General features: G+C 41.5%; 3 protein-coding genes across 3 annotated transcripts; 2 read left to right on the plus strand and 1 right to left on the minus strand.

Annotated features, from left to right (window-relative positions):
• Positions 1-67: 67 nt before the first annotated feature.
• Positions 68-10022, minus strand: LOC135171440 (uncharacterized). Its single transcript, XM_064137972.1, has 27 exons — positions 9793-10022; positions 8857-8966; positions 8695-8785; positions 7783-7980; positions 7627-7720; positions 7246-7451; positions 7039-7145; positions 6905-6973; positions 6667-6838; positions 6417-6596; positions 5627-5788; positions 5321-5483; positions 5070-5172; positions 4886-4928; positions 4605-4667; positions 4478-4560; positions 4243-4383; positions 3677-3845; positions 3363-3472; positions 2853-2943; positions 2370-2567; positions 2139-2226; positions 1719-2043; positions 1522-1590; positions 1210-1381; positions 963-1142; positions 68-247 (listed from the first exon to the last, which is right to left on the minus strand). The coding sequence occupies exons 1-27, from the start codon at positions 9959-9961 to the stop codon at positions 84-86; spliced, it is 3720 nt and encodes a 1239-aa protein (XP_063994042.1). The 5' UTR covers positions 9962-10022; the 3' UTR covers positions 68-83.
• Positions 10023-11064: 1042 nt separating this feature from the next.
• On the plus strand, positions 11065-15186 carry LOC135171462 (uncharacterized). Its single transcript, XM_064138012.1, has 9 exons — positions 11065-11224; positions 11850-12331; positions 12410-12551; positions 12879-13019; positions 13099-13286; positions 13400-13599; positions 13727-13935; positions 14689-14806; positions 14887-15186. The coding sequence occupies exons 1-9, from the start codon at positions 11137-11139 to the stop codon at positions 15116-15118; spliced, it is 1800 nt and encodes a 599-aa protein (XP_063994082.1). The 5' UTR covers positions 11065-11136; the 3' UTR covers positions 15119-15186.
• A 1566-nt stretch (positions 15187-16752) lies between these two features.
• On the plus strand, positions 16753-20866 carry LOC135171484 (uncharacterized). The gene is made up of 9 exons (XM_064138051.1): positions 16753-16912; positions 17538-18007; positions 18086-18227; positions 18555-18695; positions 18775-18962; positions 19076-19275; positions 19403-19611; positions 20366-20483; positions 20564-20866. Exons 1-9 carry the CDS (start codon positions 16825-16827, stop codon positions 20796-20798), a joined length of 1791 nt encoding a protein of 596 aa, XP_063994121.1. The 5' UTR covers positions 16753-16824; the 3' UTR covers positions 20799-20866.
• The last annotated feature ends 2771 nt before the right edge of the window (positions 20867-23637 follow it).

Below are 23637 nucleotides of genomic sequence, written 5' to 3' on the forward strand. Positions count from 1 at the left end.
TATCCCTAGAGGGGGGGGGGGTGAAGTGATTAATTTTTATTCAATTAAAATAATGAAATCACTCAACTCAATTTTATAATAATTTATTTAACAATTGGGACTAGTTTTACATGAACTGGGCCTTGAGATCTCAAGATGATATCGACCACGAAGCGAACATCACCCATGACATCGACTGGCTCCAGGTAGAATGTGGAGATGAGGCAGGCCATGATGACTTTCACCTCCAACATTGCGAATTTTTTTCCTGAAAATATCATTAATTATATTTTTATTAATGACATTATCAAGGAAACTGTCGATCAAGTCAATGACACCATCACCTCCCCTAGGATTCAAATTTTAATAAAATTTTTTAGTAGAGTTACGTCATCATCTGGGAACAGCCTCTGGAGATAATAAATTTTTTACTCTCATCCTACCCCTCGATTCGGCAATTTTAAACCGCCCACCTCTCCCACCGTTCGTGGAACTAACGGAGAAGTGTCACAGCACAGGTGGAAATACTACCACTGTACTACCGAAGAAAAAGAGGTACATTAACCTCGCCGTCGTCACGTAGAATTGCACCCTCAGTGCACCCTCAGAGGGTGTGAAAACCCCTAGAGAAAATCAGGAGCTCAGAGCTCTCGACGCGCCGAGCGCCGACTGCCTGAGCTCGTCTCGTCCAAGCGCTTATATACCAGCTCTGAGGAGTGGGGGTAACGGCGAAGCGTTCGTCTCTCCCCACTCCTACGGTACCGGCGCGCGGAGGTGCGCGCGGAGGCCCAACGAGTGTAAGTACAGCGGAGCTGGCTAGACCGTTACCAAAATGATTTCTACCCTCCCTATCACCCCTTCCGAGCCCTTCAATCCAATTACTTTCAAAAGGTCGGAAGTCCAGAATAAAATTCCAAATATTTTCCACCAAAAATTCGACCGAAAATTATTACGAAACGGTAATTAGACGATTGTGTGCTCACCAATGCAATCACGTGGTCCAAGACTGAAGGGTAAATACGAGTAAGGGTGTCTGCCCTTACAAGCCTCCGGTGAGAATCTGTCAGGATTATAAATATTTGGTTCGGGCCAGAACTTCGGGTCCCGATGTGTATCGAATATTTGAATGGCGACTTCAGTTCCTCGGGGAAGGAAATGACTCTCTGAAATCATTTTTGTCATATCGACGCATTCAATTAAATCATTTCAATAGGTTAATCAAAATATTACTTAGTTGGACATCTTCTGATAGCTTTCGGCCAATCACTGGCGTCGGCCCGTAAAGACGCATCGCCTCCTTGATGCATTGCTGGAGATAGGACATTCTTCGAATTTCTTTCATTGTGATTTTATGGAGGGGAAGTCCATTCAGGACTTCATTAATTTCTTGTCGACATTTTTCCTGTTAGAAAATTTATTTTGAGGGCATTAAAATGATCTTGTGAAACGGGAGGGGGGAGGGGGAGGGTGACGGGGGTGGGGGTGGATTGACAAATTATTTTTTTTCTGTCAAATCATCTGAATTAAAATGGCGGAACTCACCTGGTAGTCCTTATGCTCAGCAAGAAGTAATGTCGTGAAGCTCAAGGACGTGGACGTAGTATCGTACCCCTAAAATTAAGGGTTGAAATAGAAAATTGTGTTTCATGTCCGGGAGAATAGTCAGGAGTGAGGAGTGCTAATGTCACGTCTTGAAATCGCACTTTTTATCCCTCGGCAGACAATCGACGATTACTTACCGCAGCCACGAACACGTCCACCTCTTCCTGAATACCCGCATCGTCAATCCCGGACGTCTTCCACGTGGCCAGGAGGAGATCGAGGAGTGCGGGCTTCTCACGGTGTCCTGTTCCGTCATCGACATCACTGCCACCGGATTCTCGTTCCTCTTTAACTTTTCCGACGCCATTTAATGATGTCCATCCGTTCATTCGATGGTGCTCTTTTTTTGCTTTAATCATTTCACTAGAAAATTTGTGGACCGTCTTTATCGCTTCCTCCTGTTGTTTTCCCTTTTCCGTGAAAGAGAAGATCCAGTTGTTTGCCAGCCATGGCTTCGTGAATCTGAAATGGTAGGTAACTGGTTGATCGACTGAGGATAAAAATTATTTCAATTTCACAGCTGCAAATTCATGAAATTTTTCGAGAGCTCGAATTACCTGTATTGAAGTGCATCGACGATAATGTGAATTGCATCGAGATATTTATCTCGATCGTGATCATTGAGAATCAGGCCCATCGATGTTTCTGGAAAAGCCGACATTTTGTTAATCAGTCGATAAATTTTATCGATCGATATTCGATTATCTCGAACGGTGGGACGTGAATCGATTTATGTATCGATTTTCGGGGAGTTTTAATCGAACGTTAATCACTTTGAATATTATTACCGCATATTATGGTGAGCGAGAGTCTTGAAAAAATCGTGGAGATCTCCTTGACGACACCTCCGACCTGGCCACTTGTTTCGGCTTTCAGAGACGTTACGAGTTTAGCGGTTTGTTCAGAAAATGTTTCGACGAATCCCTCGAGGAGATTGTAGCTGAATGCGTGGTTCAACATCTTCCTGCGAGTCTGCCATTTTTTTCCTGAAATTTATCGGCTCATCGATTGGTCGTAGATCGATATGAATCGATTGGTCAATCGAGATTAATCGATATGAATCGATTATTCAATCGATATGAATCGATTATTTAATCGATATTAATCGATATTAATCGATTATTCAATCGATATCAATCGATATTAATCGATTATTCAATCGATATGAATCGATTAGTCAATCGATATAAATCGATTCTATTCAGGAATCGATTGATTCGATCATCGATTGAGTTAAATTATCATTTATGTGATGACGATTAGGCTAGTACCTTTGCTTATCAACAGCGCTTCTTTCAGCCAAGATTCTAAAGTACTCGCTTGGTCAGTTTTTTCAACATTTGTGTAGCTCGACAGGATAACCTACGCAAAATTATATAACACCAATAATTAGATGTTTATCCTGGACCATCGATTGATTTTTTTAATCGATTAGTCAATCGATTCGATTCAGTAATCGATTGATATCGAACGAATCGATTCTGTAATCGATTGATATCGATCGAATCGATTCTGTAATCGATCGAATCGATTCTGTAATCGATTGATATCGATCGAATCGATTCAGTAATCGATTGATATCGATCGAATCGATTGCGTAATCGATTGATATCGATCGATTCGATTCAGTAATCGATAGATATCGATCGAATCGATTCAGTAATCGATTGATATCGATCGAATCGATCATGGATTGACTTTTTTCAATCGATTAGTCAATCGATTCGATTAATATCGATTGATTCGATCATCGATTGAGCTCAATTAATTTTCAAATTTACCTGAATGTCGTCCGGATGTCGGATATTAACTGTCGGTCGGTGGAAAATCCAATATTTATACGTCGGATAAAATTCATTTCCTAATTTCCGTAATTTATTGAACACTTTATCTGAAATAAAAAATCAATATAAAATAGAATAAAAATTAATTATAAATAAATGAATAAAAAAAATACAATTTAATTTAATTATTCTCCCCCCAATGATTTTTCATTTCATCCCCCGAAAACCTGAACCTTAATTACATTCAATCATTGAACGCGTAAAATCACGGAATGAGATTATTTAATACCAATAAGTTAATAAACAAATACCATTTGATACCGAAAAATCCAGTAGATTTCCAATAACCGGAAGTCCCTTCGGCCCAGGAATTCCATCAACACAACGACCAATTCGACTATTGTGGGCCCATAATTTAATTATTAAAAATATCACCAATGGGGCCAGTGCAAAAGTAACAATAAAATGTAAATAATCCATATTTCAATTGCTTAAACTGTCGTTACTGAAAAAAAAAAATAAACCGAATTTATCGTGAAGTTATTGAGTCGGAGCTCTTAACACAGTTAGTAACAGATATGAAATATCAATCATCGTTGAGTGCGTATTAAATTTATCGTATATAATGAATTCATTTAATGTATCGCACTGATAATTATGATAATTGGGCATGATGATAAATACAAAACGTTATCAATTGTCGTCAGAACTAAATTCTATAAATATTTAATGGATTAGTAAAATTATATTGACGACGTTGTAATGAAAATGATTTTTAACTCTTTTTTTTTTGCAGTTTCTGGTCATTTCTGAGTTTTTTTAACGAAAAAAAAAAAAAAAATCATTTTGGGCCCAAAAGTGGATGAATCAGGTCGACCTGAATCAGGCCGACCTGAATCAGGCCGACCCAAACTAGACGACTATGAACCAGGGGTAATCCTAAATCAGGCTGACCTGAACTAGAACGAACCTGAATCACCGGAAAAACCTGAATCAGGTCGACCTGAATCAGGTCAACCTGAAATCAGGCCCATAATTAATTCCCAATTTCAACCTGAAATCTTCATCCACTTCTAATACGTCATAACGTCTCACGTAATTGTCAGTAATACCCGATCAGGTCTTGGTACCATAAAAATATCGTATGCCTGATATACCACAAACGATAAATACACCTGATCAGGCTCAACAAACGCTAAATCATAACATGTCATATAAAAAATCGCCGATTCTAGTCGCCCTCAGGTCGAGCCATAACATACCGGAGATCGATAAACCTGAAATCTACCTGATCCACCTCAGCTAATATATATCAATATATATATCACATATCGATTGTCAAGGTAAAAAAAAAATAAAACAAAAAAAAAAAATAATAATAATAATAATAATAACAATAATTGACTTGTTATTGATGAGGTGGTGGTGCATTGTGAAATACCATTTTACTATAAAAAGATATCATATGAGGCCACATCACCCTATCGGTTACAACCCGCCACCTCATCACCATCACTTACGCCTCGTACTGCTCGTACTGCTCTTACTCGCTGCAGTTGCTACCTACTGCGGAGAGCCTACGCATATAGTGTTTCTTTGGGTTTCACTATATATAATAATAATGCACTAAAGGATTATGATAAACTAGATATTTATTGTACATCTAACTTAGGCAACACAAAAGGTAAGTAGCCTTAGAAATACAAAGGGTCCAGTATCCACTATAGCTGTGGCGTCGTTACTGGAGTATAAGGTAAGGTAAGACAGACACCTAGGGCTAGCAGTCAAGTCGGGGAGATAGTTGCTGCTTCGGACGTTGGCGCTTGGGTGTCACGATTGTGGCAGGAGTCGAAGTTACCGACGATCGAGCTGCCATACGCACCAGGTAGGTGGCGCCACCGCACCTCGAAGATGTCAGGTAAGATCATGGGTTACAGCCGGTAATCGTCGATTACCGGCCGAGGACCCCCGAATACATTGTGGAGATCCTCAACTGTCCGAATAAACGGATACTCGTGTCGTGGGTGTGGTAGAGTGTGGGGAATGGTGGAATATGGAATAGGAGTTGATGTATAGGTAGGTAAAATGGCGGATGTGATTTCCTCCGAAGGTCACATACTGGCACATAAATTATTTATTTAAATATTACGGCATCACAAACATCTCAAGTTACGGTTTAGAGACGCTATACATAATTTATCTATTTGAATAACAATTTACTATTTATTACTATGAACAATCAGCCGACAATTGGATTTTTTATTTAATAATTGGTACGAGTTTCACGTGAGTCGGATCGCGAAATCTAACGACAAAATCCATTAAGAAATTGGCATTATCAATTGGGTCCACAGTTTCGAGGTAGAAATTGGAGATTAGTTCGGCCATAACAGTTCGCAGTTCCAGCATTGCAAATTTGTACCCTAGAAGTAGAGAGAATTACAATAAAAAGTGGGGGTTGGGGAATGAGGGGTGAATTGACCGGTCGGTTTACAGTAGAATTTTCCCATAAGAATAGTATAAATAACACTAGCTGGAAGATTACTTCAGTTTGAATGGGATAGCTCAGTGGGAAGAGCGCCCGATTCGTAACTGAAGGATCCCGGGTTCGAATCCCGGTCTGGGAGATCAATTTTTTCGGTAAAATTTTTCTACAAAAATTGTATAAAAATAAGAGTAGTTGGATGATGACTTCAGTTGGGTGAGGATCAGCGCAGTTGGAAAATGGGACTTCAGTTGGAAGAGGAAGGCCAGTTGGAAGAGGACTTCAGTTGGAAGAGGGAAAGCCCAATTGGAAGAGGGATAAGTCCAGTTGGAAAATGACTTCAGTTGGAAGAGGGACAGCCCAATTGGAAGAGGGATGAGCCCAATTGGAAGAGGGATAAGTCCAGTTGGAAGAGGGACAGCCCAGTTGGAAGAGGGATAAGTCCAGTTGGAAAATGACGTCAATTGGAAGAGCACCCGATTCATAACCAAAAGATTCCGAACCACTCAACAAAATTGGGTCAGCCTAACGTCAAGATCATACAATCAGATGATTAATATCATTACCAACACACATTCTGGGACCCAAACCAAAAGGTAAATACGAATAAGGATGTCTTCCTTTAGATCTTTCCGGTGAGAATCGATCAGGATCGAAGACATCTGGATTAGGCCAATAATGAGGATCTCGATGAACATCATAAACGTGAATACAAACTTCAGTCCCCTGAGGAATGAAATGATCCCCTAAAACAGATCAATCATCTGATTACCCAAACCAATTGGTTTACGATTTCAATGGTGGGGGTTGAATTACTCAGTTTCATGTCCTCGTGGACCGTTCGAGATATCAGAGGAGCCACCGTGTACAGTCGCATGGCTTCCTTGATACACTGTTGCAGGTAAGACATTCTCTGAACTTCTTTCATCGTAATTTTTCCACTCGGAAGTCCGCTCAGTATTTCGTTGACTTCTTCACGACATTTGGCCTTTCGAGAAATTTAATGATTAATTAAGACAACTGAAGCCATCCATTGAGTATCAGGTCAGCTTACCTGGATGTCCTTGTGCTTCGCCAAAAGTAATGTCGTGAATCCTAGTGCTGAAGCCGTCGTGTCATGACCCTTCAATGCAAAAATAAAATATTCGTTGCAGCTGATTAGCCCTCTCCTCTCCTCTTTCTACTTACGGCTGCCACGAACATATCAACTTCCTCCTGAACCCCCTCATCATCGATGGCGGACGTCTTCCACGCGGCGATCAAAAGGTCGAGGAGCGCCAGTTTCTGACGATTTTCTGCGAAAAATTGTGAAAATACTCGTCTTATCGAACAGTTTGCGATCGAGTGAAGCTCGCGTTCTATAAGTCCCAATGACGAGGAACAAAAAAATCGTACTTCTCTGGCCGACATCGAGTTCCTCTCCTGCATTTCCCTCCGTCAATCCATCCAAATATCTCCAGTCATTCACCCGATGATAATTTTTTCTCTCCTCGATGATTTTCGCGGAGAAGTCGTGCAATATACCGACGACTCTGTCGTGCTCTTTTCCCATTTTCGTCAGTGAGAAAATCCAATTGTTGGCCAGCCAGGGCCTCATGAACCTGAAAATCCCACCACAAGGCCCCGATATAATTATCCAAGGCCCAATCAGCTCATCGATAATCGTAACCACCAGTCGGTGGGTCCCATTACGGACAAAAATATTGAGTAAAAAATTGATCTGTGTAAATAATTAAATTTTTTTGACAACAACAAAATGGCGGATGATGACAATACCGATATTGGAATATCTGGGCGGTGGTGGGGATGGCCTCTATGTAGGCGCTTTGATCACTAGCTGTCTCATCCAGGGGTATTCCCATGGCCGTCTCTGCGGGCCCAAAATTTATTAAATTTTTTTGCTCATGACAATCGGTGGAAATGAGTAATTACCGCATATGATGTTCAGGGAGAGCCTCGAGAACATCTTCTCCACGTCCTTGACGACCTCCCCCCCTTGAGCGCTCGCTTCAGCCGTGAGTGACCTTGAGAGCTTATCGGCGTGTTCGGAAAATGTCATGACGAACTCCTGGAGGAGGGCATTGGTGAAGGCAGGATTGATCATCTTCCTTCGACCGCGCCATTTGTCCCCTGAACATTTTCGAGGGCCGTAAAGTGACGTTTTAGGGCCCAGGGGCGGATAAAATGGGGTTTTTCGGGCCCAGGGGCGGATAAAATGAGGTTTTTCGGGCCCAGGGGCGGATAAAATGGGCTTTTTCGAGAGGCCTGAGGTATTGTTCCTAGTTCCATCGCATACCTCGAGTTTCATAATATAATTTATAAAATCCTTCAACTTATTTTGTTATTTAAACAAATTATTCAAAATGTTATCTCCATCACCGGTTGAAGAATGACTCGAAGAAATTTCGATTTATCAGTCATGAATATTAAAATTTGTACACTTGTACATGACAATAATACACTTGAATGATACCCAAGTCCATTGACAATTGATATTTTTATTTGTTAATTAATAAAAAAATTTTGGGCCGAAAAAATTAAACGGGAGATCGTTCACTTCTGATCGCTCGCTATTATTTGATGAATATCTCGGAATCTAGGGACGATAGGGAGTTTTTCATAAGGACCTTTTTTGTAGGGCGAGTCAAGGGCTACAATAAAGGTTCTGATGAAAAATCCGCTATCTCTTACGGTTTCGGAGTTATCGCCCCAAAATTAAACCCAAAAATACGTTGACTCATCGTTCTATCACTTCGTTAGTGATTTCATTGCTGACGTCATCGTTATGGCCGCCATTACTGTTTACTTTGATAATAATAATCATAGTAATGGTAATCACATTACCTGTGCTCACCAAGAGCCCGTCATTCACCCAGGGCCTTATGAGGGCCAGATGCGAGGTTTTTACGATGGCTTTTGCACTAGACAGTACCATCTGGAACATTAAAACGTTCGATAATAATCGATAAATCGATCGTAGTTCGATTATTCGACCTGGTTATTCACCTCGACGTCATCTGGGTGACGAATGTTCACCACTGGGTGATGTAGAATCCAGTATTTATACGTAGGATAGTACTCGTTACTGAATTTCCTCATTTGCCCGAAGATTTCGTCTAGAAATTTCCCAGAAAAATTGAATTTTTTATCGTGTTCGATTCGATATTCGAGGGGAATCGAATATATGGTAAATCGAATAAGAATCGATTATTCAAAGTCGAAGGTTGGGAGGTTTAACGATAGATGGGGCACTCATGGTGGTTAATTGGAAATTTCGATTATTTACTGATCGATATATCGATTATTGAAAGATCGATTATCGATTGTCAGGTGATTGATTATCGATTATTACATGATCGATTGTCAAATGATCGATTATCGATTGTCAAATGATCGATTATCGATTGTCAAGTGATCGATTATCGATTATCACATGATCGATTGTCAAATGATCGATTATCGATTGTCAAATGATCGATTATCGATTGTCAAGTGATCGATTATCACATGATCGATTGTCAAATGATCGATTATCGATTGTCAAATGATCGATTATCAACTGATCGATTATCGATTATCACATGATCGATTGTCAAATGATCGATTATCGATTGTCAAATGATCGATTATCGATTGTCAACTGATCGATTATCGATTATCACATGATCGATTGTCAAATGATCGATTATCGATTGTCAAATGATCGATTATCGATTGTCAAGTGATCGATTATCACATGATCGATTGTCAAATGATCGATTATGTTACATAATTGTCGACAAGTGACTCCATCATGCGATCGATACCATCAGCCATTCGGCGTCCATCTTGTCGTCTATCGTGACACGGCATTTTGACGCGATCGATACAAAAATTTTGTTGGGGTTATCGAACTGATATCGAATCGAATCACTTCGATATTTATCTTAATTGATAATTTACCGACTGGTACAACAAAATCCAGAAGATTTCCAATCAGCGGCAGTCCCTTGGGCCCCGGTATTTTATCGACCCAGCGACCGATTCGACTCAAGTGACGACATACATTCATCACCAGTAGATATCCCACTGGGGTAAGGCCCAATATCACAATACAAGAGAGTAAATCCATGTCTTGTTCGGTTAAACTATTGAACACTTGTGATTAACTTGAAAAAATATTACGGAATGAAAGTAATAGCTCATTTGTAATTATCTTTATTCAAATGGACATCCCCTCCCCCTCGCCCTCTCGCCCCAACGATTTCACTGGTGAACGTCGATATCGTATGACATATGATAATGATAATTATTGCATGCGATTGGAATTTCATCAAGAAATTTAGCGTATTCACTAGAAATTTATTCCGAATTTTTTGCGAAATTTTAAGTCAACAATTTCGACATTTGAAATTTTTTTTTTTACATAAACAACTGAAAGTGGGGTTCACCCGACATGACGGAGTCGGCGACCAATCGTGGCTTTGAGATTGGCGATGGGATGGGTTTACATCCCTGTGATAGCTCAAACTGACCCAGCCCCCGCCCGCTTTCCGTGCGACATGACCCCACCAAAGGGGCCACACATGTGTCTTTTTGAAGGTGATAGAAAATACTTGAGTTTCTCTTGGAGAAAAGTCCCTCTGGAGCACGTTCATGACATACCATCAGCGCCAGATCAACGCAGACCCTCGGGGTGACATCAACTTGATCGTGAAAAATTAAAAAATTAAATACGAAATTATTTTCGTAAAAAATCATGAAATTAAACACAAGAAGACGTCAATTATTTTCAATAACTCCACGAGACTCGATTGCAAATCGATCCACAACAATCATCGCACGTGACATTATAAATAATTAACAAAACCGACTATCGTAAATGTAAAAAAATTATTAAAACAATAAATTGTTGAAGGGTGAATTCATCTCGTATTATTTCTGTCAATTCATTAGCGATAAAAATTCCCCCGTTTTCACCAACATTCCACGTCGACATTTTAATGACTACTAAATTATTCCTTTATTGTTTTCCGTTTAAAAATATTTATTCCATCAGAAAATTCTGAGTTTCACTGATAACATTCAATCGAACGAACATTCCATGTGCCAGATATTGCCATTGTCGTTATATTTAGACAATTAATGACATATTCGTTCGTTGAGAGATTAAAAACAAATTTTATTACACACACATCCACGCGGCGGGAGGGGGAGCGGGTTTTTTTACTCATATAAATACAGCTGAAGTGCTTTGTTATAGTTATAATAGTGAAAGCCATTGTGAAGTAATTACGATAGTTCAAGATGAAGTCGTTGGAGTTGATCGTCACCGGCGTCCTGATACTCCACATCCTGAACCCTTCTGATGGCATACTCCAACCTAGCAGAGAGCGTAAGAATAGTTTAATGTACAAATTGTTAATGACGTTGATGCCGTAATTTGTTTGGGGTGACTTTAAAAAGATAAAAACAGTTTATTTCTGCGAAAAAGGTACAAATGATTTTAACACTAAATTCACTACTTAAGACACTCAATACAATTAAAAATCTTCAAGCACTTGATCACACTCTTAAATGCTCAACACACAAACGTCCGAGTATACGTCTAACGTCTAACGCTGCTCACTAACGACTCTGACCCTGTCCCTCTTCTCAACCCTGGACTGGGCCCTAATCACGTCACCTGGTCCTAGCATCCCTGGATCACGCTGGCTGCAGCGATCTCCGCCTCCCACATCTGTGGGTCTCATAAACCAACAAAATATGACCCTCTAAGTGCTCTATAGTAGAGGCTTGCATTCATGTACCAATCCATGTCTATTTGCGGGGTTTCTTCACGCACAACACCTGCGCTAAAACTACTATATAAACTCATAGTCCTAGACTCTTTTAATAAAATACGAAGAACATCTGCCCATAATATTGGCCAGATTATCATTCTTAAACTGGATATTTCCCCATAATCATTGCCGATACAACATTTGTCGCTCCCAAAATGTTCGTCAATTATCTTTCAGTGTTCAACGTACTATCGAAACTTGAGTATCTCCAAAAGAGCGATGATCCTTGCGGCTCTCCGGAAGTCCTAATCTCCATGTTGAAAGGCAATGAATCGGTAAAACCTTCTCAACTCGGAATGATGCTGGCCTCCATGGACAGGATAACCGACATGACCGATCCCCCAGATCTGAATTCGGTCTTCGGTTTCCACGACCAAAATATTAAAAGAAACATTATGTCAGAGCAACGAGCAGCTCGGTACTGGGAGTGGAAGTCCCAACTACAAGTCTACCTGTCAACCATCAACGCTCTCTACGACCGCTTCACCACCCTCCGGAAGGACGAGGGGCCCATTAATGTTGACAATTGGATGGCCCTGGCTACCGACATCGAGAACACCATGCGGTCCAACCTGACCGCGTTCCGCGCGGAACTTCTGAACGGCCGAAATGTAGCGATAGGCCGTACCGTGCTGAACGACTTCATCCAGTCACGCGATGTAATTCCAAATATTCTGACACCAATCGATGATCGAATGTGAGATATCGATATTATCCCTTACCGTTTCTGTTTGCAGAACTCGCTGGACTTTAGCTGCGAGGCAATCTTCGCCCTGAATGGGTTTTTCAATCAGTTGTTGAACCTGGTGTTTACCACACAAATGAAGGCGATGGTTCCCCAGATTTTTGCGACATTACTGCGAGACTGTAGTGGCACTGGTGAGTTACTAACAAATCAGCGTACGCTGAGTTGAGGCGATGAACAATCAGGCCCAGATGAGATTGGCTGACGTGAAAAATCAGGTCGTCGTCCGGTTATTCAGGTCGCCAAATGTCAGGAGCTTGTCTGGAGTGTAACAGCACTGTTACAACTGGGCCTGATGAGGCCCAAGGTTCGGGCCCCCCCCCCCGGACCTGAGCAGGTTAATTGGGCCCGGGACCTGATCAGGTTCATTTCAAACGTATTTCGATGGAAATGAGTCCCATTTTTAGTCGATAACTCTTCATCCTCAATTTTGAAATTTTTTTTTTCTTTTCGGCCCGTAGTCTGGAGAGATAACCTGAATAGGCTGGCCATCGAATACAAAGACGGATACCTAGAAATTGTGAGAGGTCTGGAAAAGAAGCTAGACTATATCAGGAACGATATGCTCCCATGTGATCCATTCAGTTTCGAACCTATTAAAGGTAATACAGCTGTTTACAATTAATCAGATTAATGTCTGGTGATGAATTCTTGATATTTTCATGATCAATGGGTTCACAGATCCGACTAAGTATGAGCTAGAGGACTCAGAGCACATCTCACTTATACAATTTTGGGATCCTGAAGGTCACAAGAGCTGTTCAGACGTTCGGAAGAACGAAGAGATGAGGTTTATGTCCATGAGTGACGAGTGTAGGGGCAATTTATATGATTGCGATTATGTTAAGCTGCGAGAAAGGTATCGACTGGTGAGTTAATTATGGAAAATTAATTAATTATTTGATGGGAGGAACAATTGGAAGGGTCAATATGTCGGATTGCGATGGGGGTGATTAATTTGATGGGATTGACTGTTCATTAGGAAAAACTTTTGAAGTGGCAGAAGTGGATTACAGCATCACATGTTAAATATGGAGATACTTCTAAGGACTGTCTTAGTTTTATGTCTAATCACTATATTAGGGAGAGGGATCCTACCATAAGTCATTGTCTTTGCAAGTGTAACGAGAATCTTAATCACATAAGTGTTACACCAGTTATGACGGATCGATCAGCTGATATGTGAGTTTATAATATAATAATTGGTATGAAAAATATAATAATTATTGTTAGAATGCAGTAATTATTATCATTAAAAATAACCCCATCATCGTTAATACATTCGTATAATTTTTTTTTTCTTTCCAAGGGTTGTAACTGGTTTTCGATTTGTTCTTGAAAACCGAGTTCTTTACGTACAAGCGAAACAAGGAAAGTTGCTTCCTGGTGAGAGGATTGATCCTGCATCGGTAGAGTGGATTCCCCTGCCAAAGAATCCAAAGGTGGTACCGTTAAATTCCCAAAACGGCAAGTTTCATATCGGTGACGTAATGGCCGACATGAACGAGGTGCCAGTTGGTGAGTATTTTGTATATTTGAGCCCATTAGTTGGGACCATCCAATCCCCCAAGTTGCTTGAATCACAACACTTTGTCCAACACTGTCGACGGTGATTATTGGCTACAGCAAAAGATGAACAAATGTAGCATGCGGTGAGGGTTGCACTCGGGGCCTGTTCTCATAAGCCTTTTACTACTTTGTTTTTATGGGCTTCGTCCCAGAATAGTTATCAAATTTAACCAGCAGATGGTAATGGTCGAGTGATCTGTTCTGCCACTCTCGATCGGTATACAGGTGCCTCAGTCGCTGGTGTACCGCCGGAGTTGAAGGATATACAATGTGAACGCTTAATAGAATAAAAGTCAATGATTTTATTTGAATCAACGAAAGGGATCTAGACACATTCGGCGAGACATCGACGGAATTAACACTTTAATTAATCCGCTTGCTATCGAGTCACCATCGAGTGATCTGTTGGTGAGGCCATTGCCCTCGACTGGTCTGCCTGAGTACCGCCAACACTCACCTCAGTGTCATCTATTATAAATTTCGATAAACGAGCTCCACTGGCTGCCATAAACCCTCCATTTAGGATTCTAATAAGTAATCACTGAGCCCCCATAAACCCCCGCGCCATAAAAGTTATCCTATTACCACTGTCGGCATACTGTCGGCCGTACCTACCATTACCGTCGGCAGTGACACGGCCGAGGGTCGGTCATCCCTATCAACACCCCTCTCAAACTGATTCACTTCACTTTACGATTTTAGGAATTTCATTCGTCCAAAGCAACAATAGCTTCTACCTTCAGATGTATACGACTTCGTATGTGTTCAATCGAGGCATCTCTGGGACGTCCATTCGCGAGGTTCCTCCTCCCCATCGAGAGTAAGTTGATATGACACATTTAATGTCCTTTAATTTCCATTTATTTGTCCTCATTACCAACTTAATTCTCTGAATTCTAGTGACCCCGAGAAATATGTCGAATTTCAATTGTCTAATCGAGCGCATAAGAAAGGACAACCAGTGCTCCCATTGATAGATGCAAGAATTGCTGAGGCTAAGTCACCAGCACTAGTACGGGGTTTAGGAATTGCATACGACCACCAAAACGGGGGGAAGTTTTCCCCGAAAATTATTGGCTTGGATTACGCAGATATATTTCAAAAAATTGAAAATCGAACATTATGCATTTAAGATGTACCCAAATATTCTACAATTGCGATAGTGATTGATTAAATAAATAAATATTTTCTTCAAGCAAATGAATCGTCTTAAACTATTATTCTATGATTTTTCCTCATCGTCGATACGAGGGGCCTGTCACGGGCCTTATAGACTGCGATGGGCTTTATATGCTGCAATGGGCCTTATATATGCTGCAATGGGCCTTATAAGTTGCAATGGGACTTATGAGCTTCAATGGGCCTTATATATGCTGCAATGGGCCTTACATAGGCTGCAATGGGCCTTATATGCTGCAATGGGCCTTATAAGTTGCAATGAGCCTTATATATGCTGCAATGGGCCTTATATGCTGCAATGGGCCTTATATATGCTGCAATGGGACTTATGAGCTTCAATGGGCCTTATATATGCTGCAATGGGCCTTACATAGGCTGCAATGGGCCTTATATGCTGCAATGGGCCTTATATATGCTGCAGTGGGCCTTATAAGTTGCAATGGGACTTATGAGCGGCAATGGGCCTTATAAGCTGCGATGGGCCTTATATGCTGCGATGGTCCTTATTGACTGATTTAATAAGAAAAATCCTCATCTTCCGAATTTATAACTCACTCCGCCATTTTATTATTTCCACCCCTCCATCATCTCCCAAATCCGGAATAGCCCACCCCCGTCTTTACAACGATATTTCTCCTCGAAAAGACTTCAAAACCTCCCACGACTGCGAGAACAAAAAGTAAAATGAACAAAAATCGATAAATAATTATCTCGTTATCGATTTCGATTTTAATTGACAAATGGAGGCCGAGAGATGGTTTGGGTAACACTGGAGGGCGGGTCCTATTGATAAAGCAAATAACTCTTGACATGTCATAAGCGAAACATTAACAAATTATCGTTAGCCCCTTCAAGGTCAGTGATAATCATCAAATCACAGGAGAAGATAAAGATTCATTAGTTCTCCATGCGACCTGACCCCACCAAAGGGGCCTCACATGTGCCTTTTTGAAGGTGATAGAAAATACTTGAGTTTCTCTTGGAGAAAAGTCCCTCTGGAACACGTTCATGACATACCATCAGCGCCAGATCAACGCAGACCCTCGGGGTGACATCAACTTGATCGTGAAAAATTAAAAAATTAAATACGAAATTATTTTCGTAAAAAATCATGAAATTAAACACAAGAAGACGTCAATTATTTTCAATAACTCCACGAGCCTCGATTGCAAATCGATCCACAACAATCATCGCACGTGACATTATAAATAATTAACAAAACCGACTATCGTAAATGTAAAAAAATTATTAAAACAATAAATTGTTGAAGGGTGAATTCATCTCGTATTATTTCTGTCAATTCATTAACGATAAAAATTCCCCCGTTTTCACCAACATTCCACGTCGACATTTTAATGACTACTAAATTATTCCTTTATTGTTTTCCGTTTAAAAATATTTATTCCATCAGAAAATTCTGAGTTTTACTGATAACATTCAATCGAACGAACATTCCATGTGCCAGATATTGCCATTGTCGTTATATTTAGACAATTAATGACATATTCGTTCGTTGAGAGATTAAAAACAAATTTTATTACACACACATCCACGCGGCGGGAGGGGGAGCGGGTTTTTTTACTCATATAAATACAGCTGAAGTGCTTTGTTATAGTTATAATAGTGAAAGACATTGTGAAGTAATTACGATAGTTCAAGATGAAGTCGTTGGAGTTGATCGTCACCGGCGTCCTGATACTCCACCTCCTGAACCCTTCTGATGGCATACTCCAATCTGGCAAAGAGCGTAAGAATAGTTTAATGTACAAATTGTTAATGACGTTGATGCCGTAATTTGTTTGGGGTGACTTTAAAAAGATAAAAATAGTTTATTTCTGCGAAAAAGGTACAAATGATTTTAACACTAAATTCACTACTTAAGACACTCAATACAATTAAAAATCTTCAAGCACTTGATCACACTCTTAAATGCACAACACACAAACGTCCGAGTATACGTCTAACGTCTAACGCTGCTCACTAACGACTCTGACCCTGTCCCTCTTCTCAACCCTGGACTGGGCCCTAATCACGTCACCTGGTCCTAGCATCCCTGGATCACGCTGGCTGTAGCGATCTCCGCCTCCCACATCTGTGGGTCTCATAAACCAACAAAATATGACCCTCTAAGTGCTCTATAGTAGAGGCTTGCATTCATGTACCAATCCATGTCTATTTGCGGGGTTTCTTCACGCACAACACCTGCGCTAAAACTACTATATAAACTCATAGTCCTAGACTCTTTTAATAAAATACGAAGAACATCTGCCCACAATATTTGCCAGATTATCATTCTTAAACTGGACATTTCCCCATAATCATTGCCGATACAACATTTGTCGCTCCCAAAATGTTCGTCAATCATCTTTCAGTGTTCAACGTACTATCGAACCTTGAGTATCTCCAAAAGAGCGATGATCCTTGCGGCCCTCCGGACGTCCTAATCTCCATGTTGAAAGGCAATGAATCGGTAAAACCTTCTCAACTCGGAATGATGCTGGCCTCCATGGACAAGATAACCGATACGACCGATTCCCCAGATCTGAATTCGGTCTTTGGTTTCCTAGAAAAACCGAATAAGCCATCCTTTCTAGTAGATGCTCTCTGGAGGTTGAAGTCCCGACTAGAAATCTACCTGTCAAACATCAACGCCTATTACGACCGCTTTACGAACCTCCGGAAGAACAAGGGGCCCATTAATGTTGACAATTGGATGGCCCTGGCTACCGACATCGAGAACGACATATCCTCTAACCTGATTGCGTTCCGCACACAACTTCTGTCCCCCACTGTTCGAGGCAGGAAGGTTTCTATCCTGATGGATGTCATCCGCAGGATCACTGTAAGTACAAATATCCTGACATCAATCGATGATCCAATGCGAGATATCGATATTATCCCTTACCGTTTCTGTTTGCAGAATAGGAGGACCGCTAGGTGCGAGGCAATCTTCCCCCTGAATGGATTTTTCAATCAGTTGTTGAACCTGGTGTTTACCACACAAATGAAGGCGATGGTTCCCCAGATTTTTGCGACATTACTGCGAGACTGTAGTGGCACTGGTGAGTTACTAACAAATCAGCGTACGCTGAGTTGAGGCGATGAACAATCAGGCCCAGATGAGATTGGCTGACGTGAAAAATCAGGTCGTCGTCCGGTTATTCAGGTCGCCAAACGTCAGGAGCTTGTCTGGAGTGTAACAGCACTGTTACAACTGGGCCTGATGAGGCCCAAGGTTCGGCCCCCCCCCCCCGGACCTGAGCAGGTTAATTGGGCCCGGGACCTGATCAGGTTCATTTCAAACGTAGTTCGAAGGAAATGAGTCCCATTTTTAGTCGATAACTCTTCATCCTCAATTTTGAAATTTTTTTTTTCTTTTCGGCCCGTAGTCTGGAGAGATAACCTGAATAGGCTGGCCATCGAATACAAAAACGAATACCAAGAAATTGGGAGACGTCTGGAAGAGCTCCTAACATATATCAAGAACGATATGGTCCCATGTCATGATGCCAAGGTCGCAAGTATTAAAGGTAATATAGCTGTTTACAATTAATCAGATTAATGTCTGGTGATGAATTCTAGATATTTTCATGATCAACGGGTTCACAGGTCAGGATTACTATGAGCTAGAGGACACAGTGCACCTCTCACTTCTAGATTTTCCGGATCGTGAAGGTCACAAGAGCTGTTCAGACATTCGGAAGAACAAAGAGATGAGGTTTATGTCCATGAGTGACGAGTGTAGGGGCAATTTATATGATTGCGATTATGCTGAGCTGCGAGAGGAGTATCAAGTGGTGTGTTAATTATGGAAAATTAATTAATTAATTAATGGGAGCAACAATTGGAAGGGTCAATATGTCGGATTGCGATGGGGGTGATTAATTTGATGGGATTGACTGTTCATTAGGAAAATCATTTGAAGTGGCAGGAGTGGATTACAGCATCATATGATAGATATGGAGATACTTCTAGGGACTGTCTTGATGATATATCTCATTACTATATTGCGGAGAGGAAGCCTACCGTAGGTCATTGTCTTTGCATGTGTGAGGAGAATCTTAATCACATAAGTGTTACACCAGTTATGACGAATCGATCAGCTAATATGTGAGTTTATAATATAATAATTGGTATGAAAAATATAATAATTATTGTTAGAATGCAGTAATTATTATCATTAAAAATAACCCCATCATCATTAATACATTCGTACAATTTTTTTTTTCTTTTCAAGGGTTGTAACTGGTTTTCGATTTGTTCTTGAAAACCGAGTTCTTTACGTACAAGCGAAACAAGGAAAGTTGCTTCCTGGTGAGAGGATTGATCCTGCATCGGTAGAGTGGATTCCCCTGCCAAAGAATCCAAAGGTGGTACCGTTAAATTCCCAAAACGGCAAGTTTCATATCGGTGACGTAATGGCCGATGTGAACGAGGTGCCAGTTGGTGAGTATTTTGTATATTTGAGCCCATTCGTTGGGACCATCCAATCCCCCAAGTTGCTTGAATCACAACACTTTGTCCAACACTGTCGACGGTGATTATTGGCTACAGCAAAAGATGAACAAATGTAGCATGCGGTGAGGGTTGCACTCGGGGCCTGTTCTCATAAGCCTTTTACTACTTTGTTTTTATGGGCTTCGTCCCAGAATAGTTATCAAATTTAACCAGCAGATGGTAATGGTCGAGTGATCTGTTCTGCCACTCTCGATCGGTATACAGGTGCCTCAGCCGCTGGCGTACCGCCGGAGTTGAAGGATATACAATGTGAACGCTTAATAGAATAAAAGTCAATGATTTTATTTGAATCAACGAAAGGGATCTAGACACATTCGGCGAGACATCGACGGAATTAACACTTTAATTAATCCGCTTGCTATCGAGTCACCATCGAGTGATCTGTTGGGGAGGCCATTGCCATCGACTGGCCTGCCTGAGTACCACCAACACTCACCTCAGTGTCATCTATTATAAATTTCGATAAACGAGCTCCACTGGCTGCCATAAACCCTCCATTTAGGATTCTAATAAGTAATCACTGAGACCCCATAAACCCCCGGCGCCATAAAAGTTATCCTATTACCACTGTCGGCATACTGTCGGCCGTACCTACCATTACCGTCGGCAGTGACACGGCCGAGGGTCGGTCATCCCTATCAACACCCCTCTCAAACTGATTCACTTCACTTTACGATTTTAGGAATTTCATTCGTCCAAAACAACAATAGCTTCTACCTTCAGATGTATGCGACTTCGTATGTGTTCAATCAAGGCATCTCTGGGACGTCCATTCGCGAGGTTCCTCCTCCCCATCGAGAGTAAGTTGATAAGACACATTTAATGTCCTTTAAGTTCCATTGATTTCACCTCATTACCAACTTAATTCTCCGAATTCTAGTGACCCCACGACATATGAACAATTTCCACCTCATCATATGGAATTTGGGGCAGAACAAGAAGCAGTGATCCCATTGATAGATGCAAAACCTGCTGAGGCTGACCCACCAGCACTATTGCGTGGCTTCGGAATTGTATCCGGCCGTCAATTCTTTGCGCGGTATACCCCGAAAATTATAGGCTTTAATTACACTGATGTATTTAAAAAAATTGAGAATGGAACATTATACATTTAAGATGTATCCAAATATTCTACAATTGCGATAGTGATTGATTAAATAAATAAATATTTTCTTCAAGCAAATGAATCGTCTTGAACGATTATTCTATGATTTTTCCTCACCGCCGATACGAGGGGCCCGAAGAGGCCTGTCATGGGCCTTATAGGAAAAGACTTAAAATCCCCCGACGACTGCGAGAACAAAAAGTAAAATGAACAAAAATCCATAAATAATTATCTCGTCATCGATTTCGATTATTATCTACCATAAAATCATCAGTCATTGGACAACATCACAATCACCACTCGAGTCGGCACATTCTCGGCAGGCCAACCGTTGAAATACAGACGTAACGTACATATCGTACCTCAAATACGGAATTCTATTTGCGATTGACGATTCACCGAGATTATCGGCTATTCCAATATCGTTCGATAGATACGTCACATTCCATTTTACGTAATGGCGAAGGGACAAATGGAGGCCGAGAGATGGTTTGGGTAACACTGGAGGGCGGATCCTATTGATAAAGCGAATAACTCTTGACATGTCATGAGCGAAACATTAACAAATTATCGTTAGTCTCTTCAAGGTCAGGGATAATCATCATATCACAGGTGAAGATAATGATTAATTAGTACTCATTCATAACCCCAAATAATTCCTAAACCAACTAATTAAAGTTATTAACAATTAACATGACAAATGTTAATGAACGTCTGGTGATTTGAGGTCAGTGGGACGCAATGATCTGCACTCGTGTTGAGACCGTTATGGCATAATAATAAGCGACTTGGAGGTCTGTACCTTCACGTTGAATGTTTCCACCCCCCTCTTCTGGGCCCCATCCAGTCTCTCACGGCTGCAGGAACGGCCCACGGATCGATGGAGATTCCTAATCCAGCGTAGGATCGTGTGGTTAACGTGACGTGTCTATTATGCAAACGGTTGGAGACACGATAATTCCGATGGCAGTGGTACCCTATTCGTGGGGATGACCTTAGTCCAGTGGTATGACCGTCATGGAGTGCTGTCAATGTGTCATGTATGTGTGTGTGTGTGTGTGTGTGTGTGTGTGTGTGGAAAAAGAAATGTGTGAGGTTTGAGTGAATTGTTGGGAGTGATTTTAGTGTAGGTGTGAAGGAGGTTAGGGTTATCGATATTATGGTAGGGTTTGAGTGGGTGGGGGTAGTGAGGGAGGGATGAGGCCCAGTTAGGAATTGTCAAGAGTTGATGACAGGGTCGGGAAGTTGTGACGGTTGACATTTTTGAGGATGGGATGGACTCGATTTTGAAGACTTTCGAGGTGTAAGGCCCAAAGGTAAGGCCCCGAATTGAGGCCCAGATATGAGACCCAAAGGTAAGAACCAGAGGTGAGGCCCAAATGTAAGGCCCCAGCGATGAGACCCAAATGTAAGGCCCAGAGGTGAAGCCCAGAGATGAGGCCCAAAATTAAAGTCCAAAGATGAGGCCCAAAAGTAAAGTCCAGAGATGAGGCCCAAAAGTAAACTCCAGAGATGAGGCCCAAAAGTAAATTCCACAGATAAGGCCCAAAAGTAAAGTCCAGAGATGAGGCCCAAATGTAAGGCCCAAATGTTGAGTCCAGAGATGAGGCCCAAATGTAAGGTGCAGAGATGAGGCCCAAATGTAAGACCCAAATGTAAGGTGCAGAGATGAGGCCCACATGTAAGGCCCACAGACCCCATTATTTACAATTTATGCTACACACCGAATTAATTCTTTGTGTAAAGGTGTGATATGAATTTTTGGTTCCATCTGGATAAAACTCTCCGCACAATCCAACGTCACATGTACAACGAACGCCTGTGGTAACGGTACACTCTCCCTCGATCCCACCACGACGGACTGGAATGGCACACGGTGAGTTAAAGGCGGACGGTTCAGTGACCGACCGACCGACCGAGCACGTCGGGGCTGCCCGCAAACTCGTGGAAAAGAAGTCCATATTATCGTTCTCGTTCTCTTCAGCTTCGACTGTACACTAACAAGAAGGAAATAAAGTTAAAAAAAATATTTCAGAAAATTTTGAGGTTGCGAATGGAGTCGTACGAGTGAAGGCAGATGAATTCGATTGTGCACGTGTTATTATTGTTTGTTTATCGTACATTATTTTTGTGTGGGTTTATCGATAATTTGGGATGGGGGGGAGGGAGGGGGGTGGAGGTGGCTGAGTGGGAAGTTATTGGGAATATTGGATTGATTGATTCATTTTTCCCCGATTGAAATTGGGAAAAAATTGATGAATTGGGGCCAGTTGTAATTGGGCCCAATAGGGTTTGGGCCTGAAGGGGGCCCTACCACCTGAATATACAAGTTCTGATGAATTTTTAATGTTTTCTCAACCCCAAAAATCGACGGTAGTATCGGACTGTAGTGGGAATAAGGCCCTTTTCAGGCCCAATCGACTATTGGGCCCAATTACCACTGGGCCCAATGCCAGTCGATTTCAGACAACTTAAAAATTTCCAAACATTTGTACAGTCGATCTTCGAAGACGACGTAATTGATATTAATTTCCACCCCCTGAGGGGTGTCCAGCGGGTGAAGACGAGAAAGGACTTCCTCATCATCAGCTAAAGTATTTAACCACAACCCGCGATAATATTTAATTTTTCTCTCATGTGAAGCTGGGAAAATTTTTCGTAAGTTGGGCGAGGGTCGGCCGGCGCATGTAGTCGTTCTTGGAACGGGCAATGGGGGGTGAGAGGGTGAGGAAAGAGGGGGGGAGAATTTTTTTGGGGGAGCAGTGGAGGACTGTAGTTAGCTGGAAGTGAGTGTGGAGTGTCGGCAAGGCCGTCACTGAGAGAGACAGAATTTCGTGGGCGATGGGGAG

Source organism: Diachasmimorpha longicaudata, chromosome 20 (genome assembly GCF_034640455.1).
Source record: "Diachasmimorpha longicaudata isolate KC_UGA_2023 chromosome 20, iyDiaLong2, whole genome shotgun sequence".
NCBI lineage: Eukaryota > Metazoa > Arthropoda > Insecta > Hymenoptera > Braconidae > Diachasmimorpha > Diachasmimorpha longicaudata.